This window comes from Elephantulus edwardii, unplaced genomic scaffold (assembly GCF_000299155.1).
Source record: "Elephantulus edwardii isolate Elephantulus edwardi_28Jun2011 unplaced genomic scaffold, EleEdw1.0 scaffold00044, whole genome shotgun sequence".
Classification (NCBI taxonomy): domain Eukaryota; kingdom Metazoa; phylum Chordata; class Mammalia; order Macroscelidea; family Macroscelididae; genus Elephantulus; species Elephantulus edwardii.
Window position 1 is genome coordinate 3,004,242 of NW_006399794.1, and position 12,368 is coordinate 3,016,609.

A 12,368-nucleotide genomic window follows, 5' to 3' on the forward strand; every position below is an offset into this window, starting at 1 on the left:
TGGTTGCTTTTTTTGTGTTAGACCATCCTTGCTTACCTGTTATGAATTCCACTTGGTCATGAGGAATTTTTTTTTATATGCTCTTGGACTCTGTTGGCCAGAATTTTGTTAAGGATTTTTGCATCTATATTAATCAGAGATATTGGTTGTAGTTTTCTTTTTTGGTAATATATTTGCCTGGTATTAGTATTAGGGTTATGCTTGCTTCATAGAATGACTCAGAGTGTTGCCTCTTTTTCTATTTTTTGTAATAATTTAAATGGAATTGGTGATAGATTTTTCTCTGAATATTTGATAGAATTCAGCTGTGAAGCCATTACTACATAACTTGGGAGGGACCAGAGAGCTTTATGCTGAGTGAACTAAATCAGCCTCATAAGGATAATACTACATAGACCATTATTGTAAAACTAGAAGGATAACTAGTAAAACATATGTGAGGATCCAAGGCGGGGGAAGCAGATGGATTAGGATGGATAGGGGGAAAATCTTAAGGTCACATGTTGATGGCTGAAGGAAGGGATGGTTTAAAGAAATGGGAAAGATCCAGCAGGGATCTAGAAAGACAGGGTAATGGTTGGCATAGTTCAATTTTAATTAATTTTATACAGTATAATGAATCGGAATGATTTTATAAAATAATATGAGTGAAGAATAATGTGAAATAATGTATACAAACCTTGTAAGTAAACCAATATAAAGTAAAAAATTAAAAAAAAAAGAAACATGGGAGTCTATCTTCAAAGATGTTATTGAAGGGTTTCCCAACTTCTGAGGACTGTTATGATGCAGGATTTCTAGTCCAGTACTCCTTAATGTCTACCTATGAGTTTGACTACATAATTGAAGGAGTGGAGTCCATTTAAGACCAGAAAGACCTCAAGAGTGCCTGGCTCTGCATTTAAATATTTTAAAGGCTGCCCTGTGCAAGAAAGAGCTAGGAGAAAATTGGGACAATTTCTAGGACTACTCTCACATAGAGTTGTCCAGAGAGAAAGTGACCTCATGGGAGTGTACAGCAGCCCATCAAAGGCGCTACAGTTCTGAATGGAGGTGGAACTGGACAGATGTAAGGGCTGTCAGGCCTGAAATTCTGTAATTCTGGCTTTCTGAAGATAAATTCCTGTGAAGGGCTTTTTTTTCTATACAAAAATCCTACAAGGCTTGCCTTTATACAAAGCATCATGAATATGAAAATGAGCTAAACTCCTGGTATGACAGTTCTGTTTCTCACACTGTGTGAAATTATCTACCTGTTATTTCATCCCATGCTTCTCCCAATCAGTTAATAGTTTGGAGGGCAGGACCCAGGTCTTAACATTTTGATGACTTCAGCACCTACCATGCAACCTGGGGTAGAGGCGACAGACCGGAGACTGCAGTTGATTGGATGAAGGAGTCTTAATAAAATTATAAATATTAAATGAAGACTTCCTGGATTCCAGATCTTAAGCTTAGTTTGTGGGAGATCAAAAAAATAAACAAAACTCTACTTTCATTGAAGAGATTGAGATTGTTCACAGCTTTGGTTTGCTCGGCTCCACAGTCAACACTCTTGGCACCAACAGTCAGGAAATCAAAAAACGTATTGCAATGGGAAAGTCTGCTGTTAGGGACCTCTCTAAAGTACTCAAGAGCAACAGTGTCTCTTTGGAGAGGAAGGTGCGCCTGATACAGGCCATGGTCTTTGCAATCACTTGTTATGCATCAGAGAGCTAGACAATGACTAAGGAGGACAGAAGGAGAATTGACGCGTTTGAGCTGTGGTGCTGGAGAAGAGTATTGAAGGTACCCTGGACTGCCAAGAAAACAAACAGATTCATCCTAGAGAGGGTTAAACCAGGCTACTCCTTGGAGGCAAGGATTCTGGGGCTTCGTCTGACATACTTTGGACATGTTGCAAGGAGAGACAGGTCTTTGGAGAGGGACATCATGCTGGGTAGAGTAGAGGGACAGCACAGGAGGGGGAGACCCTCTATGAGGTGGATTGATTCAGTGACTGGGGTAATCAGGATGGGTGTGTCAGAGGCAATGCGATTGGCACAGGATAGAACAGGGTTTAGGGCTGTTGTACATAGGGTCGCTATGAGTCGCAAGCGACTCGACGGCACATAACAATAAAACAACTTTATTGATATATGTGTGCGTGTATTTTTATTTTTACCCAAAATAGCACACTGAAGGGGGGAGAAAAATAATATTCAAGGACATTTCAGGGTAATTGACAAGGAACCCAGGTTGGTTAGAAAATTCCTGCTTTCTCCAATGAACACTTGTAGTCTTGCTGGAGTACACAAAGTTATATTTTCTACAATTTCAAATTTTTACAGAAATGGGAAGTGTTTTCTATTTAAACAAATATGCATATACTATAGAGTGGAGTAAATATTTGCATGAGTATTTTTTTAAAAAAACAACACAAACAGGAAACTTCAGGGGAATGCTAGGGTAGTCAGAATGCATTTCATGCTGGCTCTGGACCCTGAAGTGGACACTCTCTCTTCTCTCTTCCCTCTCTTTTCTCCTCCTCTCTCCTTATCTTCCCCTCCCCTCCCTTCACTTCCCTTCTCCTCTCCTCTTTCCTCTCTCTCTCTCTTTACTGTTGGGGCTGTTTGGTGGATTTGTTCTCCAGGGTCAGCTCAGAGTCCATGGGCACCCAGGGCAGACTTCCCACAGGAGGCCTTCCCCTCATGACAGACCCTTTTCTTGCCCTTATTCTTAGCACAGTACTTATGCAGTTTCCAAATGGAGAGTGTTTAGGGTAAAACAAAGATGTCCATTTGTGCCAAGAGATAAGAAAGATTTTTGCAAGAGTGTGGGGAGACTCCCCACCACAAATCAGAGGACCACAACTGTCCACTGAAGGACATTTGGCTCTGATTTGTAGGATGTGCTTTGATAAGTTGGTGTAAAATAAGCTAACCACTCAAAAAAAGAAATAACTTACAGAGCACATTTCCCAGGGAACAAGGCTTATTCTGCCAAAGAATTTCCCAGCACGTGAAGGGGAGGAGTTGTCAGCTTTCTCCCTCTCCAATCTCCAGCGCTGTCAGGAAGTCCAGCTTTGAGAACCTTTTGTACTGAAAAGCAAAGACTATAATTGAGTATTTCATTATGATTCCAGCATAAAATAGCTTTTCATTTCCATGTCACATGAAGGGGCAAGTATGGAACTGTCCAGCCTTGAGGGATAGCTCTGTTTAGGCCATGAATGTTTTCTTAGTTATTTTTAGTTTATGGATCCAGGGGTTGTCAGCCCTGCAACTCTTTCACCCCACAACGACCCAGGGCCTGACGGGATCACTTAGTCCTTCACTACCCAGATGGATCGATTCAGTGACTGGGGTCATGGAGGTAGGTGTGTTAGAGACAGTAAGGTCAGCACAGGATAGAGCAAGGTTTAGAGCTGTACATAGGGGTTTCGAGTCACAAGCGACTCAGTGACACATAACAACATTACAATTACCTACCTTCTACTCCTAAACCCTTCACAGCAATCTTCACAGACTGAATCTCACTCAGGCACAGGTGAGTGCCCTTTAAGAAACAAAATACTGCAGTATTTATTGAGTAAATGGAGTGATGAATATTCATAAAATAGGAAGATCTCTTTACAAAAGACTTAATCTCAGGATTTCTTTAAATAGCACTAACATCCCACCCATGCTTTGAAGTATTTGATTTTTAATCATTAACTACTTAACCTGGAAACTCCTGAGCCCACTATGCTTAAATCTAAAGATCCACTGGGCCATTTGCCCATGGAAAATTAATTAAAAATGAAAGTAGAGTAGGAAACAAGAAGAGAAGCCCTGGAATTATAGACTTCAGCACATAGCCAGGCACCTGGAAAACGTCTTGAGGAAGTGAGACCACCTGTCTTCTGCCTCTATAGTCCACTTCGGTGGGACAGTGCAAACGATAAGGCCATTCCAGATCTCTCCTGAAAGGGGGTGATGATTTCTTTAAATGCATTAAGTCCTGGGGCCCCCTCAGTGTATACCTGGAACACAGCCAGCAGCAGTAGCGCCAACAACCCACCACTGAAGCCAAGTCAATTCTGACTCACAGCCACTCTGTAGGATAGAGTGGAATGACCCTACACTGACTCCAAAGCTGTACATCTTTAAGGGGGCAGGCTGTGTGTCTAGCTTCTGTGAAATAGCTGGTGGGTTCGAACCACCAACGTTTTGGTTAACAACCCAACACTTAACCTAAGGTCCACCTCCAGGACTGCTGAGCAACAGCACCCGGACACTTAAAAAGACAAATTGAGGAGTTCTATTGAATCTGATTTCAAGGGCTATATCCTTTCACCATACCTGTTCAATCTGTATTTTGAGCAAATCATTGCAGAAACTGGACCTTATGAGGAGGAGTGTGACTTCAGAGGAAGGCTCAGAGGAAGACTCATCAACAGCCTGTGTTATGCAAATGACACAACCTTGCTTGCTGAGAGTGAGGAGGACTTGAAACTCTTACTGCAGAAGGAAGATCAAGGACTGCAGCCTTCAGTAAGAATTACATCTCAACACCAAGAAAGCAAAAATCCTCACCACTAGGCCAACAGGCAGGCGACATCATGGTAGGAGGAGGAAAGATACAAATTGTCGAGTATTTCACCTTATTTAAATCTACAGTCAGCAACCTTGGTACTTGCAGTCAGGAAATCAAAAGACATGTTGCATTGGGAAAGTCTGCAGTCAGGGACCTCTCCAAAGTGCTGAAGAGCATGGAAATCAGTTTAATGACTAAGGTGTATATGACCAACCCATGGTTGTTTCAGTTGCTTGCTATCCATCTGAGAGTTGAAAAGTGAGTAAAGATGACAGATGCAGAATCTATGCCTTTGGGTTATGGTGCTGGATAAGAGTGCTAAATATTCCATGGACTGCCAAGAGAACAAAGACATCTATCTTGGAGAGGGTGCAGCTCCTTAGAGGGATGGATGGTGACACTTGGTCTCACTTACTTTGGACATGTTGTTAGGAGAAGCCCGTCCTTAGAGAAAGACTGCATTCTTGGAAAGGTGGAGGGTCAACAAAGGAGGAGAAGACACTCAACCAAATGGATTGACACAGTGACTATAACAATGGGCTCAAGTGTGACAGAGATGACGAGGACGGCACAGGACAGGGCAGGGTCAGATCTGCTAGTCAGAGGATCTTTGAATTTACTGTGAGTCTTAGTAGATTCAAAGGCATCTAACAATAACAACACTAAATTAGAAAGTTAGGCTCAGCAATCTAAGTTTTAGAGTTTTGCTTTGTTTTTACCTTTTATTGGATTTAGGTAAAAGTTTACAGGACAAAGTGGCTTTTCATTCATCAGTTTATCAATATTTTATTTCATAAACAACATGCCTCTGGAAACTTTATGAACTTTGATAAGTGACGATAGTTATAGAAAGGCTTCAGGCCTTTTGTTCATAGGGTTGCTATGAGTTGTGCTCAGACTCGATGGCAATCAACAACATTGATTTCAACCCCACAGCACACAATGTAGCAGCATTCTTCCCATCTCCTCCCTGTGTTTGCCATATCCATTTGTCCTTTCCTAATTCTTCCTGCCTTCTGACCTTTATCCCTGGCCAAATGCTACCTTTTGATTTTGTGTAGTTGCTTGTTCTATGGTGTGTGTGAAGCCCTCCAAGGGACTCTGGTACCTCCTAATCATTTACCTAACCTAAATCCTTACTGGGGGGAGGGGAGGATAATCTGTGCTACCTGTCCCGTTCTTGGGCACACCCAGCACACACTTGGGAATATTAAGGTAGAGACGTTTCTGAATGTAATCTGGGGTCTGCTTCCATGAGTGTTGATGTGTGCGTAGCAGGTGCTTTATGTTGACACATTTGGCATCCGGACTCCTCCTCCTCTTCCTCCTCCTTTTTGCAAATGAAGGGAGTGGAGTTCATAGAGTGAGTGGCTCAACTACCTCGAAGGGCCAGCCTCCTCACCAGAGCCAAGGCAGAACGGAGTCCTCTGTTCTTTGTTCCGGTTCTGAGTACCTCTCCTGCCCTTTCTAGTCACTACTCTAAAGGCACCCAGAGTTAGGAATTAGAAATTAGGCTAGGGGCCTGGGAGCCCGCTCTAGGAATTATTATTAGCCTTTTTAATTCTATACATTCAGTTTTCTATTTATTTTTTTTAATGCTGTTTCCATGTTTAATTTGCTTTCCATTCCAATTAAGCTCTCTGTGTGCTAGAGCTTCTCTCCTGCCAGGTTTAATTGCCCTTATTTAAATTCTTTAATTAAAAGTATTGTGTGTTTCCAGATCCTGTAGTTGTAAGTATTACACAAATAATTTAGATGGTCAGACTGGTAAACCAAGTATCTGTGCCATCCACAGAATTGAGAGGTCATTTGACTGAGGAGCCCAACTTCAAACACCAATACCCCTGGGCCATCAGATTGACCAGAAGGCTGCCTTGTGGGCCCTGATGTTAGGACAAGAACCTCCAAATGCCTCTCCCTGCTTCATCCCAGTGAAAGGGGAACGTTTCATGGTTAACCTGACCATGGAACCCTGGGCAAGTCTGCAAACCTCAGTCGTTAATCCTGCAAAATGAAGATAATCACAATGACCATATTGTAGGTATATTGTGAGACATATGAGAGATGAGTGTGTAACCCACCTGCCTCACAGTCTCTGCTGTGCTCACACCCATTGATGCAGCCACTGTTAATTCATCCCACGGAGAGTCTGCCTATCTCTCACTCTCACGGACCTTCCATCTTTCCGAGCGTGTCATTCTTTTCAAAGGAACTGCCCCCTTCTGACCACATACCCAAAGCATGTGAGGCAAAGCCAAGCCTCACCATCCTTGCTTCTGAGGAGCACCTTGACTGCACATCTCAAACAGAGTTGTTTGCTTTTCTAGCAATCCATAGTAAATGTAATTACCCACACAGCAATTCAGAAGCTTCAATTCTTTGATTTTCCATATTCATCATCCAACTTTCAGATGCCTAGGAAGCAGTTGAAGACAGTATTTAAAATGGCAACCTTGCTCTGCACCTCTTTAAAGAGGACCTTTAAAGCAGGTTTGCCCAATGCAATATACAATTTCTTGACTCCCACTGCCGAGGGGTGCTTATTGTTGATCGAAGTGAAAGGAAATCATTGATAAGCTCAATCCTTTCTCCACTTCTCGTGTTACCTATTGGTCCAGTTGTGAGGATTTTTAGGGTTTTTTTTATGCTGAGGTATAATCCATACTGAAGGCTGTAATAGGTGTTCAGAATCCTCTTCATTTCCCACAAGCAAGGTTGTGTTATCTGCGTATTGTAGGCTGCTGATGAGTGTTCCTCTAATCCCAATGCCATATTCTCTTCATACACTTTCTTGCGAAGTTTCTTGGTAGCATAAATAGTTAACCTTTCTAACTGACTGCTAAATGAAAACTTGAACGCCTGCAGAGGTTCATCAGAAGAAAGGCCTGGTGATGCTTGCAGCCTTACAGACCTCGTAGAGCACAGATCTCTGCATAAGTGGCATCACAATAAGTTGACATCAATCTGACAGTAGATTTGTTGTTGTTGTTGTTGTTGACTGCTTGGTTTGGTTACTCTTTGTATCTCAGACCCAAAGCTTGAAGTTAGAAAAGTATCAACCAGTGATAACACCAGACTTCCCCCAAGGGTGATGAACTAACCAGGAAGGAATGGAGCTTTGCTGTTTTGTGAGTGGATTTTGCTCAGAGAGAAAGACCATCTGGTTTGGTTAGAGCAAAACAGGATTGAGTCAGGAGGAGATGGTGAAAGTAGTTCACCAAAGAGAGGACTGACTCCTCTCTCCACACACCAAATGTGTCCCAAGGAGCATCCTGGGCTCTGCCCAGAAAAGTCAAGGTGACCTCACAACAAATTCTGGATGTCTCCAGGCAGAGTGTCGCCTTAACCTCATGCTCCACCCTCCCTGACAAGCCCAGACACACTCCTTGAGCCATCTTCTCCTTCAAAAGCTCCGATTTTGATTTTGGCTCACTACATTTCCCCACAGCCTCCCAGGAAGCCACACTGGCTGCCTCACCCCAAGGTTACCACATTTCCTGTCTCCAGGGTGCTGAGGGCACGGTTGGGCCAGGGTTAGGGCCTGGGAACTGTGCGATCTGAATCTCTGAAGGAAGATTTTACTTCTCAGAGGCCTCCACTTCTACCTCCCTCTCCCAACCCTTGACAAGGCTGAGAGGAAAAGCACACCAGGTTTGAAATGTCCCTTGTGGCTGATGGAGGGGATTGAAGGCCCCTCTGTCTTTGGGTGCATTTCTCCATCATCAGGGATCTGTGAAGCAGCCTGCTGCTGTTGGCAGGGCTGGCCTAACCATGAGAGAAGTGCAGTGGTCAGGACCATTAGGGGAGTGCACAGGGTGTTTACTCTGATGCTCTTCTATGTTTGTCAGGGACTTTCCCCCTATTCTAACACTAGGAATCTTGCAGCCTTATGTTGCTTTGTTGTTTTATAGCTGAAAGGGACTTCCCATCACCCTCCGCTTCCCATCCTCCCAGTAAGCAGGGCGGAAACTATCAGCTGGCCCTGCAGACAATAGAATCAGAAAATGGAGAGGCTTTCTCTAGGCTGCAGAGCTGATCCCGAGAAAGGAAGCCAGGTCTTTAGAGTCTAGTTCAGCATGCTTCCCTTTGGACACCACTGCCAAAATTCTAGCAGACCACGATGACTCCATGGGCTCCAGAACAGAACTGCACTCCACAGGGTTTCACAGCTGTGCATTTTTCCATAACAGACCACCAGGCCTTTATTCTGAGGTTCCCCTAAGGGGATTCAAACCTCAGGCTTTTGTTAGCAGCCCAGAGCTTAACCATTTGCACCATCCAGAGACTCCAAAGAGATACTGTGAATTAGAAAGCTGAGCTAGTTTCATGCCCACTGACTCTGGTCCCAAGAATGTGGGGATAGACATATTGGGAAGCTGGCAGAGTACCAGGGGTGGTTGCAGAGGCTAGCTACAAGCTCCTTAAAGAAACAACAGGAATACGTTCCAGCCTGGGTGTGGGTAACAGATGTACAAAGGCTTGAAGCTTTCAAGAATTTACATAGGAACTATAGAAATCCTGGCGGGCTACATAGAGTAAGTGTCACAAATAATGCCAGTCTTGAGACCCAAAGTGAACTGTAGCATCTGAGAGGACAACTGAGACTGTCCTCCACAGTTGAAGACTTCAAAAGCATGATGTGACCACTAAAGTACCAGGTTCTGTGAAGGGATCCTATTGTCCAGTGCTTTGTGGACATTTCTTAAGGACATAGCACAACTGGAACATTTTCCAAGACAGCCAACTTATCTGACAAAAGAATACAAAACCAGCCCAGCAGAAGTAATCAGGAAACTAGGAAGTTTAATCTGGAAAAACACAGACCCAAACGGCAACATCACAATAGATAGAGAAAATATTTTGCTTGGATCTACAATAAATACCTTGATACCAGCACTCAGGCGACCAGGAGGTATATTGCTTTGGAAAAAGTTTGCTGTCAGAGACTTCTCGAAAGTCCTGAAAAGCAGTGATGTCAGCTTAAAGACTAAGGTGCACCAGCGTGATACAAACCATGGTTTTTCCAATTACCTGCCAATGTATCTGAGACCTGGGAAATGAATAAGGATGACAGATGAATTGATGCCTTTGAGTTGTGATACTGGAGAAGAGTACTGAATATCCCATGGACTACAAAAAAAATTGAATATACATCTCAGAGAAAGTGGAGCCATAATGCTCTTTGGAGGCAAGGAGGGCAAAGTTTTATCTCACATACTTTGGACATGTTGTCAGGAGAGGCTATCGCTTGAGAGGGACATCATGCTTGGAAAGGTGGAGAGTCAGCAAAAGAGAGGAAGACTCTCAACAAGATGCATTGACCCAGTGTCTATAGCAACATGCTCAACTCTGTTGGAGAGGATAAGGATGATACAGGATAGACAGGGTTCAGGTCAGTTGTTCATAGAGTCCCTATGGTCATACTTGACTCCCCAGCACCTAACAACAGCAATGGACAAGGCCATGACTTTCGTCTGTTGGGGGGAAGGAGTAAAGCAGCAGCAGAAGAGGCCTGAGTGTGGAAGCCCAAGGGAGTAGCCTAGGACCCCTTGTGGTTGCCCTGACATAAGGAATTCAGTTCAGTAGATGGAGAATGTTAAAAAGGTAGAGAAGCTCAGGGGAAGAACGTGCTTATTGAAGAGGGCTCTGTGGTGCTCAGGGTTTTACTGTTAAAACTGGCAACCCTAGCCGTTGACTGACTTTGCCAAGTGGATGAGCATGAATATGCAAATAGGGCAGGTTAGCCTGTCCATAAGGAGATTGACTAGTATTGCCATGAAATCGACCAGATCCAGCAGCAGAATTTGAGAGTCTCAACCTCAGCAAAGAAGCAAGAGTGTGACCTTTAGGGCTAGAGATCGTTGTGCCAGCCAGACCAGGGCCTGCAGGAGCAGCAGCGAGAGCAGCCACAGCAAAGAACTGAGACCTGGCGTGAGGTGGAGCAGACCTTGGACTGTTCTACACTGTTAAGAGTCTTTGGCCCAAGTTCCTTGGAGAATAAGGATAATGAAGGGGTAGGGTGCAGGAAGCAGTAATTGGCAGGACTGAGAGCCAAACACTGCAAGGCTGAAGGCTCAGGTACATGTGAGCACATTTTGGAAGCTGTCATCACTGAGTGATTGTATTCTGCTGCTAACCTGAATAATAGCTTTTTAAACTTCCCTAATATAGTTCTGTATGGTCTAGGAGCTATTGTAGTGAATTTTTGACCCAGTAAAGCAGTAAGATTAGTGTTAGAATAAGTAGAAAGCGGTACAGGAGTGTGGAAGACATGTCTGACCTCATGGTAATTGGTTTTGTGTGGTTGATGTTGTTGACAAGAACAGTTCCCCTTTGTGGAGCTGATACAGGTCTGATAAGAACATCCCCACACAGCCTTTGCTCCTTTTACAGCTGTGTTAGAACTTTTGCAAATATCGTTTCAAATAGAATTCAAATTTTTATCTTCAGTGTACCAACAGGTATACTAGGTAAGTATACAGACAAGAGTGGATTGGTTTACTCACGGCCGTATGTACTTCAACCCTCGCAGACACTGCCAGTTTTCTATCTAGAAATGGGAACCAGGCCTCTGGAGTCATCAGTGCTGACTTGAACAAAACCCAAGCTCCTGGATACTATCAATTGGACCACTGAGCATGGACCCTAAAAGCCAGAGTTCCTGGGTCACTGACGATGCTCAAATTCAGGTTAATCATGAACCAAGGCTTTTTAGAACAAGGCTTCAGTCAATGGCTGTTGTACACCCTTCCAGTGTACCCACTACCAGAGGATGGTGAAGCCCATAGGTTGTGTGCTACTAACCACAGTACCCACTGCCTGCCATTGAGTCAATTGCAACTACACAGCCGCCTACACTAGGTCTCTGAGGCTGTAAATCTTTTTGGGTAGGGCAATATTGCCTGCCTTTCACCCAAGACATAGGTGATAGATTCAAACTACCATCGTTTCAGCTAGCAGCTGACATGTTAAGCCTTACCCAACCAGACCTACTACTCCTGCTACCTCTCCATTGTCCGGTGCCATGAAGTCGATTATGACTCATGGCAGCCCTATCCCACGCCATCCTCACCATCTCTGCCAGGCTGGAGCCCACTGTTACAGTGGGAGCCGTCAAAGCAAACCAATACTCTGTGCCTCAGCCAGGCAGAGATCTTTGTCCCAGCAAAGAACTAGTGGGCTGTGAAGAAAATGGAAAGAGATGGTCAGAAGGAGCATCTTGGGAGAAAGTCACCACTCTGAGCATGTGGTTTTGTGGGTATGTTCAGCCTCAGGCATCTGACCACGTGAATAATCTGAGCCCCGCCAGCCTCTAGGCCTGAGACTCCCAGATCTCCTTGCATGTGTTGTCTCTGTGCCTGTTGACCTTCTCTCTTCCCTGCTTCCCTAGGGAGGCCCCATCCAGAACCGCAAGTCCAAGCGCTGCCTGGAGCTGCAGGAGAACAGCGATATGGAGTTTGGCTTCCAGCTGGTGCTACAGAAGTGTTCGGGCCAGCACTGGAGCATCACCAATGTCCTGAGGAGCCTGGCGTCCTGACCCCATCGGGGAGCCGCCTCTGCCCGCCCCTTTGCTACTGTGTAGCACCTGCTGCCATGCTGCCTGCTGTCCATGTGCGGTTGTTTGGAGTCTAGGAGAGCCAGGTCAGTGGGCCCCGGAAAGAGCTTTTTATTTCCTATTCAATTTTCATGGAGTTTATAGAAAGATGCTGACTGGTGGGTGAGGGTATCATATCATAAACTATTTTGCAACTGTAAATATGGGATAAGTGGAAATATTTATAACTGACAATAAAACACTATTGATTAAGAAA

General features: G+C 44.3%; 1 protein-coding gene across 1 annotated transcript in view; it reads left to right on the top strand.

Moving 5' to 3' along the window:
* Window positions 1-12,094, top strand: part of GALNT18 (UDP-N-acetyl-alpha-D-galactosamine:polypeptide N-acetylgalactosaminyltransferase 18) — a 481,364-nt gene extending 469,270 nt beyond the window's left edge. Inside the window, exon 10 of the mRNA XM_006885591.1 lies at window positions 11,948-12,094. Coding sequence (XP_006885653.1) covers window positions 11,948-12,094 — 147 coding nt within the window. The remainder of the gene's footprint in view (window positions 1-11,947) is intronic.
* Window positions 12,095-12,368: the final 274 nt, after the last annotated feature.